The 18,405-nt window shown below is 48.5% G+C and overlaps 3 protein-coding genes across 6 annotated transcripts; 1 reads left to right on the top strand and 2 right to left on the bottom strand.

The window, feature by feature from the left end:
* Positions 1-1,363: 1,363 nt before the first annotated feature.
* Positions 1,364-9,031, bottom strand: lats1 (large tumor suppressor kinase 1). 4 transcript variants are annotated; one of them, XM_076148701.1, is made up of 8 exons: positions 8,876-9,031; positions 7,631-8,141; positions 7,042-7,135; positions 5,070-6,562; positions 3,924-4,506; positions 3,472-3,654; positions 3,147-3,253; positions 1,364-3,067 (listed from the first exon to the last, which is right to left on the bottom strand). In XM_076148701.1, the coding sequence occupies exons 2-8, from the start codon at positions 7,976-7,978 to the stop codon at positions 2,537-2,539; spliced, it is 3,339 nt and encodes a 1,112-aa protein (XP_076004816.1). In that variant the 5' UTR covers positions 7,979-8,141; positions 8,876-9,031; the 3' UTR covers positions 1,364-2,536. The 4 variants fall into 4 exon arrangements, with proteins under 4 accessions (XP_076004816.1, XP_076004814.1, XP_076004817.1 ...); XM_076148699.1 differs by having other exon boundaries at positions 7,631-8,093; XM_076148702.1 differs by having other exon boundaries at positions 7,042-7,132; positions 7,631-8,093.
* A 397-nt stretch (positions 9,032-9,428) lies between these two features.
* Positions 9,429-11,883, bottom strand: nup43 (nucleoporin 43). Its single transcript, XM_076148722.1, has 8 exons — positions 11,672-11,883; positions 11,224-11,346; positions 11,045-11,122; positions 10,802-10,964; positions 10,571-10,706; positions 10,325-10,476; positions 10,127-10,243; positions 9,429-9,853 (listed from the first exon to the last, which is right to left on the bottom strand). Exons 1-8 carry the CDS (start codon positions 11,789-11,791, stop codon positions 9,624-9,626), a joined length of 1,119 nt encoding a protein of 372 aa, XP_076004837.1. The 5' UTR covers positions 11,792-11,883; the 3' UTR covers positions 9,429-9,623.
* Positions 11,884-13,199: 1,316 nt separating this feature from the next.
* On the top strand, positions 13,200-15,536 carry LOC142999245 (tubulin alpha chain). The gene is made up of 4 exons (XM_076148705.1): positions 13,200-13,275; positions 13,867-14,089; positions 14,176-14,324; positions 14,423-15,536. Exons 1-4 carry the CDS (start codon positions 13,273-13,275, stop codon positions 15,401-15,403), a joined length of 1,356 nt encoding a protein of 451 aa, XP_076004820.1. The 5' UTR covers positions 13,200-13,272; the 3' UTR covers positions 15,404-15,536.
* Positions 15,537-18,405: the final 2,869 nt, after the last annotated feature.

Genomic DNA, 18,405 nt, shown 5'->3' with positions numbered 1-18,405 from the left:
AGAAAGGATCCTTTTCTGAACAGGACTGCAGGGGGCGCTGTTTCTCCACCTCCACCTCAGTGTAGCTGTTTACGCTCATTCCTGCTTATAAACCCTACAGCAGCCACAAACCTGCAGGTGAGTTATCTGTGAGGTGATAGGTTCACTCGTCCATATAGGGGCGCTCCCATGTATTCTGGGTATAATTAAATGAATTGTGCCGGCTTCAATTTGCGTTCTCAAAAAGAACAATCTTACATCAATTTCTAGTGTCCGATGCACACTGTCAATATGAATACACAGGCCTGGGCCGCTCACCTGTCTCCCTCTGCTGGCTAAAGTGTAGAATGGCGCCAACGTCCTTCCACCTTCTGTGAGAGGAGACTTTATTACCCAAGAGCACAGCTAATGACCACGCAAACAGTATGACACCGGTGTTGAACACACCTATAATAACAAACCTGATTTATGGTTCCATTCCTTTCTTGATCATTTTTTTAGACTGCACTTGTGAGACCTTGCACTCAGATATGTCGTTAGATGGCATAGTTTTGACACGCCTACACCTAAATGGAATGCAGTTGTTAATGTTATCACCTCTGCTTCACGAGCCAATGTCTTGTATTCACACCTTACATCTGTTCCTACAAAGATTAGAAAGAAGCCCCTCTGCTATACGGCCAAATAAGTTCATATCCCCAGCTAAAGGCATTAAAACATAAAATAAGATGCATTTCCACTCTGCAGGATCCGTGTTTGTTAGGATGTCAGACTTGGCTTTGTGAAGGAGACAGACTTACTGAAAGCTTTTGTGCTTTTAGCTGAGAATGCAGAGGCGACTGAGCCTGTAGATCCACACGGTCACGGCCCCTAATCGGCGTAATCAGATCACCGCATGAAAACGCAAGCGTAACTTGAAACGTCTCGTTCCAAACGAATGACATTGTTCCCTTTGTCTGTGAGGTTAAACACATTCCTCATCATGTGTTGTGTTGTGCTGCGAGTGATGGGAAGGCTTTTGTTTCTCCACTGTACGCTTCACGGAAGGGGGCATGGAGAAGTGATCTAAACAGTCACACTTACATAAACTAGATGAGATTTCTCCTGAGGGGGTTTTTTTTGCAACGGAAGAGAGAATGGATTTAACGTGGAGAATTTCACACCAATGATAACTGACCCAGTGGGACTTAAACATGGTGCACAGTAATCAGATGAGTGCTGCGTCGCCCCCGGCAACCTCACGTGTGTACATGTGCTGTTTAATACTTAAGATTTAATATCAACAGTAAACTATTCTGACTAAGAGAGAGCCCGTCTTGTAACAGGAGAGCAACAAGTGCACCTGTGTGATAACAGACCGAGACAACTGTAATCAAACACCATGTTCCGTCTTTACATTGTTTATTGATCACCCTCTTCCCTGTCCCCGTCCTCCCAAAGCAACAATGTACACAAAAATAAAATTCTCTGTTACATGACAACACAAAACCAGTGCAGAATGCCAGTGGTCTCCATAATAAACTACATTCAGAGATCTTTTCCTAAACACGAAGAACAACAGGAGACATTAGAATCATGATATGTGATGAGGTCGCCGGTCAATCAATACATTTTTTTTTTTTCAGTACGGAAAAACATGATTCAATACATTTCAGAGTTTCTGTAAAGACTTGATAAGTACTCTAATGGAAACAGGGTTCAGCTGACGCCTCCCTGGATCCTTACACACAAGTGGTCAGGCACCTGAACGCAACACGAGGCTGAGAGAGAGAGAGTGGATCTAAATGTGGAACACAGGCAGAATCCACCTTTGTAGTGCTTTGGTTGAGACAAACGTGATGTGGGAAAGGCAACGGATGAGGATAGTCCTGTAAATTAGTGTGTGTGCGTGCGTGTGTGTGTGACAGACATCACACCACACGCACACACACAAGGCAGCAGCAGTGGACACCGACAAGGGCCTGCCCTAAGATAAACAACAATCAGCTGACAGGAAAAGAAATATTTACATCCACTGTATACAACTTAATTTATAAATACATTTTAGGTATAAATTAGAAAAATAAAAAGCTAGATCAATCAGCTACAGCTACTCTCCTTTAACAATGCCAGTCTGATTATGAAACCCTCTTATATTTGGTGAAAGACAGCAGAAGATCAAAGGCACAGCAATTAAATCATTTGAGAGAAAGTTTCCCTGCAGATTTCTACAAGTCACGTCACTAAAATCCCCACGGCAACAGACATTGAAATATAAATTAAGACAATTTCAGATAGAAAGTCATTGCGGTGGCGACGACATCACCACGCTCAAGCGACGTCTAAACTCGCGTCGCCGCTTAGAGTTTGTTGAATAAATTAAGGCTTACAGGGGTCAGGCGTCACGCTACACGCTCTACACATCACACACGTGTAGCTGTAGCATGTAACGGTAACTGTACACGTCATGGTCTGGTATGTGACCATGTTTTGTTGATTGTTCTTATGTGCTTTTGTTTTTAAATGCTTTTAAACTCTCACACAAACACCTTATGTACAGAGCGACTCAGCGGGGGTCTCACACGTAGACCAGGTCTCGGCCCTGTCTGACCGGCTCGCTGGACGCCGCCGCCTCCTGCTCCGGCGCCACGGGGCCCTCGGAGTCCGGCTCTTCGTCGCCGCTGTAGCCCTCGTACTCGATGGGCTTGGGGCAGCTGTACGGGTGGCCGTTGTCGTCGAAGAAGCGGCGGAAGGTGAACTCGTAGAAGGCGTGCTCCGGGTGCTTGCCGTTGCGGAACCAGCAGTTGAGGGTGTCGTTGTGGTTGTCCTCCTCCTCGCCGTCGCTGCTCCACAGCTTGTCGGGGTCCACCGGGTCGAAGTTGGACGTGTCGGTGGAGTGGGCGATGGTGGGGACGTAGGGCGCCACCTGCTGCCGCAGGTCGCTGGAGAAGTCGATGGTCTTGAAGAAAGGGTGAGCTTTGATCTCGTCCACGCCGTTCTTGCCCAGCCGGTCCTCGTGGCCGCGGCACAGCTTGACGATGAGATCCGACGCCTCCGGGCTCAGCTTGGCCGCGGGGGGGACGTGCAGCGTGCTCTTCCAGTTTATCACCTGGTTTGACAGCGAGACGGCGTCAGGAACAATGTGGTCTGAGCACGCTAAACGCTTTCACGGCGGCTGCTTCACATACCTTCAGCTGCGTCTCCAGGGGTGTGGTCGCCAAGAAGGGAGGCTGCCCGACGACCATCTCGTACAGAATCACGCCCACGCTCCACCAATCACAGAGCTGAGTGTAGCCTGGAGGAGATCAAGGACATCAGGGTGAGAGGGGCTGTGCTGGCTTCCTGTGTGTGTGTGTGTGTGTGTGTGTGTGTGTGTGTGTGTGTGTGTATATGTGTATGTGTGTGTGTGTGTGTGTGTGTGTGTGTGTGTGTGTGTGTGTGTGTGTGTGTGTGTGTGTGTGTGTGTGTGTGTGTGTGTGTGTGTGTGTGTCTCTCTCTCTCTCTCTCTCGTACCTGTTCGCAGCAGCACTTCTGGGGCGATGTAGTTGGGCGTCCCCACCAGTGAGTGGGCCAAGCAGCGCTGGTGCTGCCGGGCCTTCCTCCTCTCCAGAGGCTTCAGCCGGTCGGTGCAGCGGCAGTTGGCCGTGTCCTCCCAGTCCTTACTGAAGTCCATGCTGTCCTGCCTCACGTGGTCTCCTGCACACACACACACACACACACACACACACACACACACACACACACACACACACACACACACACACACACACACACACACACACACACACACACACACACACACACACACACACACACACACACACACACACACACACACACACACACACACACACACACACACACACACACACACACACACACAGGTTTAGATGTGGTATCGTTCAGGCTTGCTCATTATTGTATCATCAGTTATCTAAGTATCATGTTAGAAACTTGACACTAACCGCTCTGGTAGTATTTGGAGTCGTGCGTCCAGCGGAAGCCGGTGCAGAGGCCGAAGTCTGTGAGCTTAATGTGTCCGTCTCTGTCTATGAGGATGTTGTCTGGCTTGATGTCCCGGTGGATGAAGCCCATCTTGTGGACGCTCTCCACGGCGCAGGTGAGCTCGGCGATGTAGAACTGAGCCAGCTCCTCCCTGAAGATGCCCAGCCGGATGAGGAGGCTCATCATGTCTCCTCCGGGGATGTACTCCATGACGAAGTACAGGTTGTCCTTGTCTTGGAAGGAGTAGTAGAGACGCACCACCCACTCGTTGTCGGCCTCGGCCAGGATGTCCCTCTCGGCCTTGACGTGGGCCACCTGGTTCCTCAGGAGCACGTCCTTCTTGCGGAGCGTCTTCATGGCGTACAGCGCTCCCGTGTCCTCCTTCCTGGCTAGGCAGACCTCCCCGAAGGCTCCGATGCCCAGGGTCTTGATCCGCTGGAACATGGACTTGTCCAGCTTGGCCCGCTTCAGCCGGATGTAATTGGACTCCTTCTGGTTCAGCATCATACGCATCTGCTCCTGTGCTTCTGACGACAGGCCCACCTGAGAGCGGGGCGAGGCAGAGGGGAGAGAGTTAATGCTGCGCTCACGCTTAAGAAAGGAGAAGCAAGACACGTAAAAACAAACGAGTGAGTGCACCGGGTTAGATACGAAACAGACAGCAACGTCACTGAACCGGAACTGAAAGCAAAAACACTGCAAAATGCCTTTAAAGTGAAATAGAGACAAATGTTCTATGCAGGTTTATAAGTCAGTCATTATTGGATGGATCGGCATGCATTCCCTTCAGCCACATGCTAACATTCGGCCAGCCTGTCAACCACAGCTCAGTGAGTGTGTGTGGACTATTCTGTGTCACACCAAGCAGAGATACCGTTACCTTTTAGATCAGCTGTTAGTGACAGCAAAGAGACAAAGGAGGAGAGAAGAACAGCCAGGAGTGAGAACAATAGAACAGCATGGAAACAAGTCAAACACACAGCCCGTAGATAGATAATCAAGTGATCAGGTGGGGAAAGAGAAACAGTTTGTAAAAGAGTCAAATGTCCTCGTTTAAAGAGTAAACACATTTATCCTGTGGCGTCACTGTGGCGTTGGTTTCTCACCCTCTGCATTTCACTTTCCAGCTGCTTCCTCCTGCGAATCCTCTGCTGATGGTTCTTCAGGATGTTCTCCACGTGTTGCTCCATGAAGAACTTGAAGGCCTGGGGGGAGTAGAGCGCCACTCTGGCAGAGTCGCCCCTCGGCTCCTCGTCTTTCTTGTTCCGACGCACGGGAACGGGCGATGTCGTGATCTGCTTCTTCTCTTTCTCCTTCTCCGTCCCTGCGCCGCCTTCAGGGCCTTCGGCTGCTTTGTCTCTCGAGCCGTCGGCGCTGCTGCCCTCTTCGTCGGCGGGCTCCTCCCTGCCCGCGCTGTGCTTGGGCCCCGCGTCGTAGGCTGGGGGGCCCGGGGCGGCTGCCTGCTGGAGGATGTGTTTAGGGTAGGGGGGCGGGGGGCCCTGGTAGCTGGGCGCCTCTACGACTACGACAGGGATCTGAGGCACGGGGGGCGGGGGCTCTGGGTAGGTGTTAGCAGGGGGAGGAGGTAACGCCGACTGCATCCACGGAGGATGTGTGGGAGCCACAGCCGTGTGCAGCTCGGGTTTCTGGACGCGGATGCTTTTGACGGGCTGCAGGATGGGGGCCTGGGTGATGGCGGTGACGGTTGTGGCAGAGGGCTGAGAGCTGGCCGGGTGAGCCCCTCGGCCATTCAGCTGGTGGTTGTTGAATGAATTGGAGCGGACCGGCGCGTTGTGCTGCCAAGACGGAGACAGATCCTGGTTGTTGCTGCTGCCAGAGGAAGACTGGGGCTGACTGGATGCCAGCGGGGCTTGGGACCAGGACTGAGGAGGGCCCATATTGTACATGTCATGGTTGTGACTGTTCCGGTTGGGTACCATCATGGACTGGGGGAGGTTGCCACCGTTAACGTAAGAGGGAGAGGATGCGGGTCCTCCGGCCTGCATCTGCTGATCAGTGGGACTGTGGCGGCTGGATTGGTTGAATGGGTACGGGGGCGGGGGTTGGCGGCTGCCCCCCCCCATGTAGTCTGGCTGAGGGGAGCCGTTCTGAGGCCAGCAGGAGGGGAAAGTGAACTTGTTTCCCCCGGAGCTTTGTATGATGATGGGCTGGTGGCCCACAGGCACCGGGCTGATCCCACGCTGGTGCTGAGGGGCCGGGGCTGAGTAGCCATCGGGCCAGGCCCCCGGTGGGACCGGAGAGATGCGGGGAACCAGATAGTCCATGTTCCCTGAGAAGCGCTTGGTGGAGGGGTTGCTGTCCCAGGAGGGCGGCTGGGTCATCGCCCCTCTGTTTGGTGGAGGAGTGACACTGCACACCTGAGGGGGGAGGGGAGGGTTGACTCTCTGATTGTTACCAGGGTGACCTGGCGGGTAGGCAGATGTTGTTCGTGAGGCCAGAAGGTCTCCCTGAGGTCCTGGGCTGTCAGAGCGGTACATCATTCCCTCCACCATGAGGGGGCCGTGCCGTGGAACCAAAGACTCCTTAGAACCTTTCCAGCTGGGCCGCCTCAGCACCGGCTGCTGGATGTGAGAGGAAGCTGCAGACACAAAAACAACACACTTCAGTCAGGTGCCGACGTGAAAGGTTCAGGCGACGGTTGCTATGTGACGCTGCCATCCCATGATGACGTGTCGGTGTCATGGCCAGTCTTTGATTGCGTGCAGGAGCGTTTCTTTGCTTTGTACTAACTTTCTATGTACAGGTTCAGCACGGCCAAACTAAACAGGTGGTGACGCTAATAAGGCGTGTGTGTCTGCTCCAAACACCACGACCTAGATAGATTTACAGATAGCCACACGACTGAGGCTGGGGGAATGGTGTGGCCGCTGCATCCTCACACAAATCTTAACACTAACAGTGACAGTGATGACGCTCCCTTTGCTGTTCAGATAAACAATGCAGTGTCTCCTCTCTCTCTTCGTCAGTGGGGATCGCCTTAGCTTCAATGACAATGGCCTCTGTAGCAGATAAAGGAGAGGAGAGCCTGACGCCACTCCCAGAGGAGCGTTAACCTACCTGGGGCTTTCATGGCGGCGCTGTTGGAGCTGGAAGCAGCAACGGGCATCTGTTCCCTCATGTAGTCCATAGCTGCTCCCCCACTGCGGCTCTGCTGGAGAGCAATGACATCCAGCATGTAGGGTTATTTACAGAGGAAGGGCAATGCAGCTGTGAGCAGATATATGGAGATCGTCATAACATTAATATAGCTATAACTATTTCTAAGTAACTAATACTTGATGTATCATTTTAGTCATTTATTACATTCAAACAGGCATCATCTCTGTGAATTTGTCTGTTTTCTTCCCTTCCAGCAGGTTAAATACCCAGGCCTCCTCTTCATTGATCACTTTACCCATTCAAGCCACATTTGCATGCAGAAGCTCAACCACAAACCGCCGCCTGCCAGGCTGAGGAACGACTTTTGCATTGTTAACTGTTCAAGCTCGTCGTTCCACTTTGCATACTTTCCATATTTTGGATAATTCCCCCCCCCCCCCCTCCACTAAGTGCAACCAAAGTTATGCATAGAATGGCATTCCTCTGCGATCCGTGACTCCAACCTGTCTGTGATAGAATAGAAACATGCACGTATGCTTTGTCTCACCCCTTCAAACGCAGCGGACGGGGGCTCCTGTGTGTGTTTGTTCATGTCGGCCGTCGGTCCTGAAGCGCTGGTCTCGTTGGCAAACGGCATCAGCGACCTCCGGATCTCCTGTAAGGCTTTGTGGTAGGAGTTCTTGGGGTTGCTGCATCGCCCCGATTGCCTCGGATCTTCTGCCACCATTTTGCCATTAATGTCCACTTTAGGCGGATCCGAAGGCTTGGGCAAGTTGCGGAGACTATTCCGTATCACCTGCAGCATTTGTTGTTGGCTGTTGCCATTGTAGTTGTTGGTGGGGAAAGTGTTGGGTCTCATCTGTCTGTATCCTTCGGGTTTCTCTCCTCTCTTCATGAAAGAACATGTATCTTCACAGCTTAGGAGATGAAGAGTAAGTCACCCTGTGTGGGTTTGGAGGGCTGACGACAGGCACGAGGTCTGTGGGGTCTGGAATCACATCTGCATGCTGCTGAGGGAAAAGTGCAAGTTCAACCATCAACTGGCATTCGAGCAGAGTCTTTGCCATGTCACCCAACAGGTTAAACCCATGAGGAGAGGAAGACAAGTGGCAGATATAAATCTTTCAGCAGCTTTAGTTACGAAGCATCCATTTATAGGCTACATTAAACAATAAACTAGGCTTCTTTGTATATAAAAATAAATAAAAAATCTTATCATAAATGATTTATATTGGATTTTGGATCAATGGGACAAAAAAAGTAAACATTTTGCAGTGGTTTTGTATTGAAAAAGCAAAGTTGCAGAGAAACATAATATTAAAATGTTAAATTAAATGTTATGCTGTTTTTTAGTTATCATTTGCTTTCCTCCGCAGCAGTTGTATTCGTCTTGTCATTCTGTCGCACATCTTTAAAAGTGTCCATTCCCCCTCACTTTGCAAAACGCAATAACACAAACACAACAAGAACCTGTGCACTTGCTCTTTAGCCTTGTTAGCACATTGGCTAACAGAAGTAGCGTTACGTTAATCCGACGGCGACATAAGTGTTGGACGTTCGCGCTGCTTGTTCTAGCAGTCCACATAAACAGACCGCACGTTAACTTCTAAGTTTGAGTAAACATTAACATAACTCTAAATTCAAAGCAGACAGCTCGGTAGCGTCGCCGCGGCCTGTGAGTTACAGGCATCCATTTGCTGCTGCTAACAGGCTAATTCAACAACAGGTTGCGGAGTAGCTTAGCGTGCTAGCTGAGATCACAACAGTTAGTTAGCCGTGTGAGATGACTTACCGGTGCGTCTAGCTTTGCCGTTTTCCTGTTTTGGGAACAAACTCTGGTCCCTCGGCTTTTCTTGGCAACAACAGGAGCTATTTCTGTTGAATTTCCTTGTAATGCCGAGCTGACCGTGTAGAATTCCTAGGATGTCTGAATGACAAGTTCGGCAGCGACAAGCTAGACACAATGCTAATACTGCACTTCCTGTCAAAGTGGCTTTCACAGTAAAAGCCTGTCTGGGAAAACGACAAAAATGACTTCACTTTTTAGAAGGATTATGACTTTTGTTATAGAGATATCATTCCTCCCTCGGCAACTATAAGAATTAATCGAGGTTCAAACCAATTTACCTAGATACCTTTTGTTATTGTAGATTTTTTCATAGACGTCCAACAACTTAACTCTGAAAAACCTCCTGGAAGTAAAATTTGGGTCAGGGCCATCCCGTGAAACTTCACTAACTACCCGCATGCAACCTGCTCTTTCACCCATTCACCTTGCAGTTGTTGACCAATGATGAACTTTAACTACAAAAAATGATCCAAAGACTCAGACATTTCTGTAAAGCATTGTTATTTATTTCAAAAGTTTTAAATGACATACAAAAAGAACCGCTGAACTGAAGAATTTTGCTCCAAATGATTTACAAAAATCAATACTTTTGGATAAACAAGTGCTCCAATTATGCAAAATTACATGCAGATTTCTGAACATATTTTGGAATGGGGGAGATGAAAAGTGGATTCAGAAACCTCACTGTGCTTTAAACCGGGACCTGTCTGTTGACAAAAACAGCCTCTCCGTCAGTTCCACACACCAGGCACTGTCCAAGCACATCTAGACTGTTGACGGACAGCGTCTGGCTGGGCAGCATGTGTGTGGTCTCAACCCGACCTTTACTGGAGTCTCCACTGAGCCAGGCATTGATGAAGGACTGGTTGCCTCCAGCCGGGGCCATGGCACTGCGAGACATCATGCTGTTGTTCCTGCCACCTGGACAACCAATGAGAAATGTTTATACATTAATATGGAGGAGGATTAGGTCACTTAATTAACCCCCTGCTGTTATAACAGCTTCATCCCTTGGAGTTACATGTTTTCCTTTCAATTCTGCCATTTTTAATACTCAAAATAAATAATAAACATGTAGTGTTATAAGCAAGTATTTAACAAAGTAGTAATATAGAAGAATTCTCAAAATGAAGAGTACAAAAGCATTTTAGACTTGAGGAGATCATCCTATCTTCATCATTTGAGAGCACTTGCCTTGTAAAAATGAGGACATGTCTGATTTGGACGATGTCTCCCAGTGCAGCAGTGAGCCGTCCTCTGAGCAGGTGAACAGGTGGTCTGGGTTGGTCGGGTGGAAGTGGACTTCCCACACTACGAAGACAAAAGGAGATGAAATGAGAAAAGCCAAGGAACGGCGTGGAAACGAAGCTGCGACGCTGCATTCTGTCTTACTTTCAGCAGAGTGCGCCTCCATGAGTGCGAAGGGCGTATTGCCTTGTCTCACATCCCAGACACAAAGCATACCGTCCTGCCCCCCTGTGGCCACAATGTGCTGTTGATTCGGGTGTCTGTCCACACAGTGCAGAGGCACCCTGTCCCCCGTCCTTCAAGATGAAACACACAAAGTGAATCACTATCACAGGGGAAACTTTAAATCTGCACGTCCAAAACAATGAAAGGAGAGAAAGAGCATCCTACAGTGAGAGAATCTGGGATGGAGAATTGCCCTGTTGCCTGAGATCCCACAGCTTAAGTTGTCCGATGGAATTGACAGTGAGAATCTCTGTTGTCCTCAGGTACGTCACAGCATGAATGGTGCTGCTGTCGGCATTCTCTAGCAACGATGAAACGCACCAGAGCAGCTTGTTACACACACTTCTGCTCCACCACTTATTCTCATGTTCCAAACTATCACGTATCTCGCCTCACCTATGATTCGAGTCACTCCTTCCTGGTCGGCTCTGAAGACAATTATCCTGCCGTCTTCGCCCACTGACACGATCTCGGGGCTGCTGCACACGACCCCGGTGCAGGGGGCGTTGTCACAGGGGTAACCATGCGCTTTGGCCCAGCTGTGAGAAGCCGATATCGTCTGCAGGGAAAAGAGAGGAAGACAAGGTTAACATTGGATCACAGGATCACATAATCAGGCCTCTCAGAGGAATCAAGCACCTGGCTGTGTGGATGATGGCGGAAGATGGAGACGGCTCCTGTTGACGACGCTGTGACGAGTCGGTCTTGGTCCAGAAACTATTCACAAATAAAACAACAAAGGGACACAAATCTGCCACATCAGACCAAATGAACGTAGGTTGTTAGAGACAGAAGTATGACATTCTTCAGTGTCTTACTTGAAGATCCAGGATGTCTCCATCATGCTTATGTTCACATAGTAACTGCGGGTCTCCTTCAAATCCATCTTCCATGTCAGAAACTCCATGATCCCCTATGGACCAGATCGAAATCTTGTTGTCCTGCAAAACAATTTCGAATCACACATTAAACCCCAAGTTTATTTTTGATTGAACGATAACGATGAGACATAAATCGAGGGAAGTCCGTCAGAGAATGATGAAGGTCCTAGTTTGTTATTAGTTCAAGCTCACATTCAGCTACAGTGACATCTGAGTGTTCACTGGGCACATGGAGCAAAGATGAGTCCCAAAAAGAGTCATAAAACGTCTTCAGATGTTTTCCTACAACATATGTACGTCTACAAATACGCAAAATCACAATATATTTGCAGCTTTTTAATGACATTTGTCTCGACTCTTCATCATCGAAGCATTAGCCGCTAACCTCGTTATCCCACGAGCCTGTAGCAAAGATTTCCGGCTGCTGCAGAGCGGAGGACGACACTGGCCTCCATCTCGTTTTGCTGATTTTCTGGGACACGTATTTAGCATTTACCCCCTCCATTGAAAAACTTTATGTTTACAATCTCTTATTCGGCGTTCATAGACTCAACTAAAAATGTACGCGCCAGTTAACAACAAGTACGGCAGCTAAGAAGGGTCAAACAACCCGCTTTGCTACTTCTTTGTCGTTCAATTGGTAACGGTTGGCAAGATGCTTTTGGCGCATTACCGCCATCTTCTGGACTGAAATGTGTAATTGCATTGATTCCAAACTGGGAAATTGATAGAGACATGCTTGCAACTATACTGAAATGTGCTTATGTCAATCAACTGTGCTGAAACCATCAACCAAAGGAAATATGGTGACTGAAGAGATAAAGATTTACGAACATCAAAGCAGCAGAAACGTTAAAAGATGAATCAGTTTTCTTTTCTGCCACCAGACGCCCCCGATGACGTCACGTTCAGTCAAAGCTAAAGCTCCTATGAGTCTGTGGAGAAATCGCCGGGTGCGGTGGCGCGCGCCTGTAATCCAAGCTACTGGGAGGCTGAGGCTGGCGGAGCGTTTGAGCTCAGGAGTTCTGAGCTGCAGCGGACTGTGCTGATCGGGTGTCCGCACTAAGTTCGGTATCGATATGGTGCTCCTGGGGGAGCCCGGGACCACCAGGTCGTCTAAGGAGGGGTGCACCGGCCCAGGTCGGAAACGGAGCAGGCCAAAGCCCCCGTGCCGCTCAGTAGTGGGATCGCGCCTGTGAATAGACGCTGTAGTGCAGCCTGAGTAATACAGCGGGACCCAGTCTTTTTGACACATAAACACAACAAAACAACACACAATATGTAGCATAAACCAGGATTAACATTATCACCGTATTTTGCAGCCACTCATGAATTAAACATTCCTCATAATGTAACTATTCAGGCCATACATCCCCTCATGTAAATTGTTTTATAAATACAAGAATATATGTTCTGGACTTGTGTCTGAAACAGTAAAGGGATATTTGTTCTGTCCAACAGTGACAAAGCGACAGAAGCTGCATTGATTTGTTCTGAGAGACAAAAGCATCAACCACATGTGATGTATGAGGCTGATTCCTGTCGAATAAATAAAGTCACTGTGCTTGTAGCATTGTGGGCCTCCTACATTCACAAACAATGACACATTACAAGCTTCTATTCTCCAGCATCATCAGTGTGAAGTGATGAAGAGCCGCTGAGGCGCAGACAGGGTGTGTCTGCTGCTAACTGCTAGCATGCAGAGTTCCTCATCATCTCACTGAGAGACGCAGTGCCGCAGGACAATAGACGAAGGAGGTCGCGAGCGCTCCGGTGGGTGGCTCGTGGTCATTCAGCCAATAGGAAACCAGGGAGCGCTGAGGCGATTTGACTGACGGGAAGCTCGACCAATGGCGTGAGAGAAAGCCTAGATAAATACCCCTGTTCATCCCCCAGCAGCTTGTCTCTTACTTCGACTGAATCGAGTCGGTTTGTCAGATTCCCGTTCACAGAATTGAACTCTTTGTTTCGACTTAATTGAACAAGATGGTAAGAGCTGTTTTAATATTTAATAACTTGCTTCATTTAGATGTGTTCATTGTAACCATAACGACGCTATTTCACGAACGGGTAATATAGGAACGGAGACGACATTGGAGATATGATGAATTAATTGGTCAGGGTGCAATTAAGATGGCCACCAATATTTCGGGCACGCAGATCATCCGTGTACATGTAAGGGACGCTTGGATAAACGCTTTGCTGGTGGTGTGAGACGAGGCTGAGGCTCTTTGAATGGTAACATGGCGGGCGCCGGCTGAATGAACAAAGAGAACGGAGGATGTGAGCAGGAGGAATGATGGCTGCCTGAGGCTCCCTGCGCGCTCTGCGGCATTTCTGTGTGTGCGTCTGATAACGCAGTCTCTCTGCTGATGACGGCGCACTGCCCGGGCACAGCGCGCAGAGGCGACGCCCATAGGAACCATAGCTCCACGCACAATAGATGAATCCTAGAAATGCATGTTGGGAAAGAATCAACATCTCTATTGTTCCAACTGAGCCTTAATAATGTGACCAGAGAGTGTTTATCTGTAGATGTGCTGAGTGTTCAGATGTTAATGAGCTCCTTTGTCTCCTCAGCGTGAGTGTATCTCAGTCCATGTCGGTCAGGCCGGCGTCCAGATCGGCAACGCCTGCTGGGAACTCTACTGTCTGGAACATGGCATCCAGCCGGACGGACAGATGCCCAGTGACAAGACCATCGGGGGAGGAGATGATTCCTACAACACCTTCTTCAGTGAGACGGGAGCAGGAAAGCACGTCCCCAGGGCCGTGTTTGTGGACCTGGAGCCCTCTGTCATCGGTAAGCTGAGGGGGAACTGATGGGATCTAAATATACTCTGCTTGCCTTTTGACCACACCACTCACCATAACTCTGTGCCTCCTCAGACGAGGTCCGCACCGGGACTTACCGCCAGCTGTTCCACCCTGAGCAGCTGATCACTGGAAAGGAAGATGCCGCCAACAACTATGCTCGTGGACACTACACCATCGGGAAAGAGATCATTGACATGGTGCTGGACAGGATGCGCAAACTGGTGGGTCTCTTGTGATTCAAAGAGGAATTGCTCCCTTGTGACTTCATATAAGTGCCTTTCTAAATGAACCCTAACCCTTCTCTCCCTCTTGTCCCCAGGCCGACCAGTGCACCGGCCTTCAGGGCTTCCTGGTTTTCCACAGCTTTGGCGGAGGCACCGGCTCAGGTTTCACCTCACTGCTGATGGAGCGTCTGTCTGTAGACTACGGCAAGAAGTCCAAGCTGGAGTTCTCCATCTACCCGGCTCCCCAGGTGTCCACTGCTGTGGTGGAGCCCTACAACGCCATCCTGACCACCCACACCACCCTAGAGCACTCTGACTGTGCCTTCATGGTGGACAATGAGGCCATCTATGACATCTGCCGTAGGAACCTGGACATCGAGCGTCCCTCTTACACCAACTTGAACAGGTTGATCAGTCAGATTGTGTCCTCCATCACTGCTTCCCTTCGCTTTGATGGTGCCCTCAATGTTGATCTGACAGAGTTCCAGACCAACTTGGTCCCTTACCCCCGTATCCACTTCCCTCTGGCCACCTATGCTCCCGTCATCTCTGCAGAGAAAGCTTACCACGAGCAGCTGTCCGTGTCTGAAATCACCAACGCCTGCTTTGAGCCGGCCAATCAGATGGTGAAGTGTGACCCTCGCCACGGTAAATACATGGCCTGCTGCCTGTTGTACCGTGGTGATGTGGTGCCTAAAGACGTCAACGCTGCCATCGCTACCATCAAAACCAAGCGCTCCATCCAGTTTGTGGACTGGTGCCCCACTGGTTTCAAGGTGGGCATCAACTACCAGCCCCCCACTGTGGTTCCAGGAGGAGATCTGGCCAAGGTCCAGAGGGCCGTGTGCATGCTGAGCAACACCACTGCCATCGCAGAGGCCTGGGCTCGGCTGGACCACAAGTTTGATCTGATGTACGCCAAGCGTGCGTTTGTGCACTGGTATGTGGGTGAGGGCATGGAGGAGGGAGAGTTCTCTGAGGCCAGGGAGGACATGGCAGCTTTAGAGAAGGATTATGAGGAGGTGGGTGTGGACTCAGTTGAGGGTGAAGGAGAGGAGGAAGGAGAGGAGTACTAAAGCTAGAGCCACAGGGAGGAGGAAGGCTGGAAACTGAACTTACAATGGTTTTCATGTTCTAACTGCAGGTCTTAGTTCCTGAGGGAAAGATCTTTGAGGCCATCTGTAGTTCTTGTCCATGAAATAAAATTCTGTGAAGTGAAAAATTGTTTTGTGACTAATTATTTCTCTTGAGTCGTCTCGTTGGCATCACCTGGTTTATTTAGCTAAATATCTTTAAGTTCATGTCTTAGTGGACATGAAATGCAAAATGACAGTCATCTATACATTCATAAGTTTATTTGATTATCAATTATTGTCTTTATACTTTAATGGTTTATAAAGTGCTCTCTGTCTCCATATTCCCTTTCGATGGATTCTGCTATTATACACTACGACCACTAAGTGTCAGTATTTCCATTTGTGATAACAAGAAGGTTAAATGTGCGAGTGGATTTAAACAGACGCCTCAGAAACACACCGACTCATTTCATTGAATATTGACAAGCACATGGTTAATATTTTTTTTAGCCTTTGTACACTGGATGTTTTTCATCTTAAAATAGAGCAGATTTGTTTTCACATTTTTTACTATTGTGTAATATTTCAGAGAGAGATTAGATTTTAATGAAATGCAATATGCCTGCACAAAACACTGCTTTATATGTAATCTTCACACCTTGTGCCATTTAAGATTTGATCACGACTAATGAAGAAGCAATAATGCATCTTTAAGGGTTTTATTAAGAAATTTCTAGTGCTACTGTTCCAGGCCTGGATCCTTGCAGCCAGGGGTGCTTCTGAAGTTCTTCCAGAGTGGGACGATCCTCTGAGTTCTTGGCCAGACAGCTCACCAAAAACTCACAGCAGTCTGAGGAGAATGATGCACATCCAACATTAGTAAGTACAGTGTGTGTGTGTTTGTGTGTGTGTGTGTGTGTGAGAGAGAGAGAGACTCACTATCAGACAACTTATTGCAAATGGTAGGTTTCTTGTGGAGGATCTCCTCCTCACATTTAAAGGGTCGGCATCCATGCAGCATTGTATACAGCACCGCAGCAAGCTGCCAAACTGTGGCCGGCTCAGCTTTGTAGCTGCGGTCGTTTTGATTCATCTCAGGTGGATTGTACAAAGTGGTTCCTAAAATACACACACAAAGTCAGAGTTAAGGATGGACAGACAAAGCACAGATAGTGAGGTTGGCAAGCACAAAATAAAAGCCCCTTACCTGCTGTGTCTGAGTACTCGTCTGTCAGTATGGCACCACAGCCAAAGTCGATCACTTTGACGTGTGGGCCATCAGAATTTAATTTAACCAGAATGTTTGATGGTTTAAGGTCCCGATGGAAGACTTGTCTGGAAAGCATATGTATGGCAACATCCACCAACTGTTTCTGTATATTCTGAGAGAAAGAGACGATTAATGCGAGGGAGCCTTTCCATGGAAATGTGAACTAATGAAAGACATGTACACACACACACACACACATCCATACTACCCGCCACTTACTTTAGCCCTGTTCTCATGCAGGTGTCCAAAGGATGCAATGTAGCGGCGAAGATCCACGCAGGGCTCAGGGCGCTCCATCACCAGGATGACCTCATCAGCCAGATCAAAATAGTCCAACAGGGCGATTGTTGCACTGCTGCCACTTGATTGTGATTCGTTCCCGGCCATGCACATCAGCATCGCCTCCAAAGGGAAGAAGTACACTTGTCCATTCAGAGCCTGGAGAGGTTACGTAAAAGGGCAAAGAAGAGTGAAAACATTCATGTATACATAGCAAAGATCCCAAATGATGATGCTCATTGAGACTTCTGAGGGTGATGAGACACAAAGCAAACCACTTACCACTGGTACACGATCCACAATTCTCTGATCAACGTGTTTGATGGCCACCTACAAGAGAGAAAACACCTTAGGTCAGCACTTATTGGAGTATAGTGGAGTAAATCCTTATCATGGTAAGTTGTGTGTTTGTGAACGAGACTCACAGGTTTCATGTCCTTTCTGCGGTATCCAGCAAACACGGCACCAAAACCTCCAGAACCAAGACTTTGTTCTTCTGTGTATTTTGCTTCAAAGTTTTCTACAAAAAAGTCAAAATCAATCAAATTTGAATTATTGAAGATTTCATATCTATCATAATAAAACTGAGATTATTCTACTTGACTTTAAGCCATGTTTTGAATTATAAAAATGTATAAACTTGACTTGGCTCCATGTTTCACCTCTGTAGCCTTCGACTCTGTTTAATGTACTGGTTGAAGAGGCGGCAGGTGAAGGACGGCTGCTGGAGATCAGGATGCAGCACTCAGATCCGTCCTGGTGAACCACACAACTTGCACTTCTCGTTTCGCTCTCCTCTGATCCACTGGAGATGATGATGTAGTGCTGTGAGCTCTCAGGTGTTTTCTTCCTCTTCCTAGCTTCCTCGTGGTCTTCCTCAGATCTTGCCTTTCTTTTGTTGCTCCTCCTCTCTTTATGTCCAGGGGTCTGCTTGGTGCTCAGGTTTGTCTTCATCTTCTTGGTGGCTCTTTCTGGGCTGTTGTCATCTTGACTTTTTCTCTTTGTTGTGCTGTCACTCAAAGAAGCATCGGTGACCACAGAGTTGCTGTTGTGAGCTGCACAAATGAAAAAACAAAACAAATAACTTATTGTGACTCAGTACTTCCACTAATAACCCTTAAATATTCACATATAGACTTCCCTACTCGTTAAGTCCATAGTCCAGGATCACATATTCACAATTCACCTTGTTGCCTTTGAGAAATCAGGGAATTTGGAAGTTGTAACTGTTGTGCACATTTGTCCATGTTGCTGATTGTAATGTCAACTGAAGCTATGAGAGAATCTGTTCAAACCTAAATGGATGGATGAAGGCATCATTAGTGATGTGTGACATCAATGACAAGGTTGGGAGTGCAGAATAAAGGGAGCGATAAGGCTTGGTTGGTGACGTCATAATAAAGGCGGGGGGGGGGGGGGGGGGGGGGCATTAGTGCAACCGTCAATCAAATTC

Source organism: Genypterus blacodes, unplaced genomic scaffold (genome assembly GCF_046128005.1).
Source record: "Genypterus blacodes isolate CSIRO-AG114 ecotype Tasmania unplaced genomic scaffold, CSIRO-AGI_Gbla_v1 ptg000042l_1, whole genome shotgun sequence".
NCBI classification, from domain to species: Eukaryota; Metazoa; Chordata; class Actinopteri; order Ophidiiformes; family Ophidiidae; genus Genypterus; species Genypterus blacodes.
The sequence above is the reverse complement of the archived record's forward strand: the minus strand, read 5'-3'. Positions and strand labels throughout refer to the sequence as shown.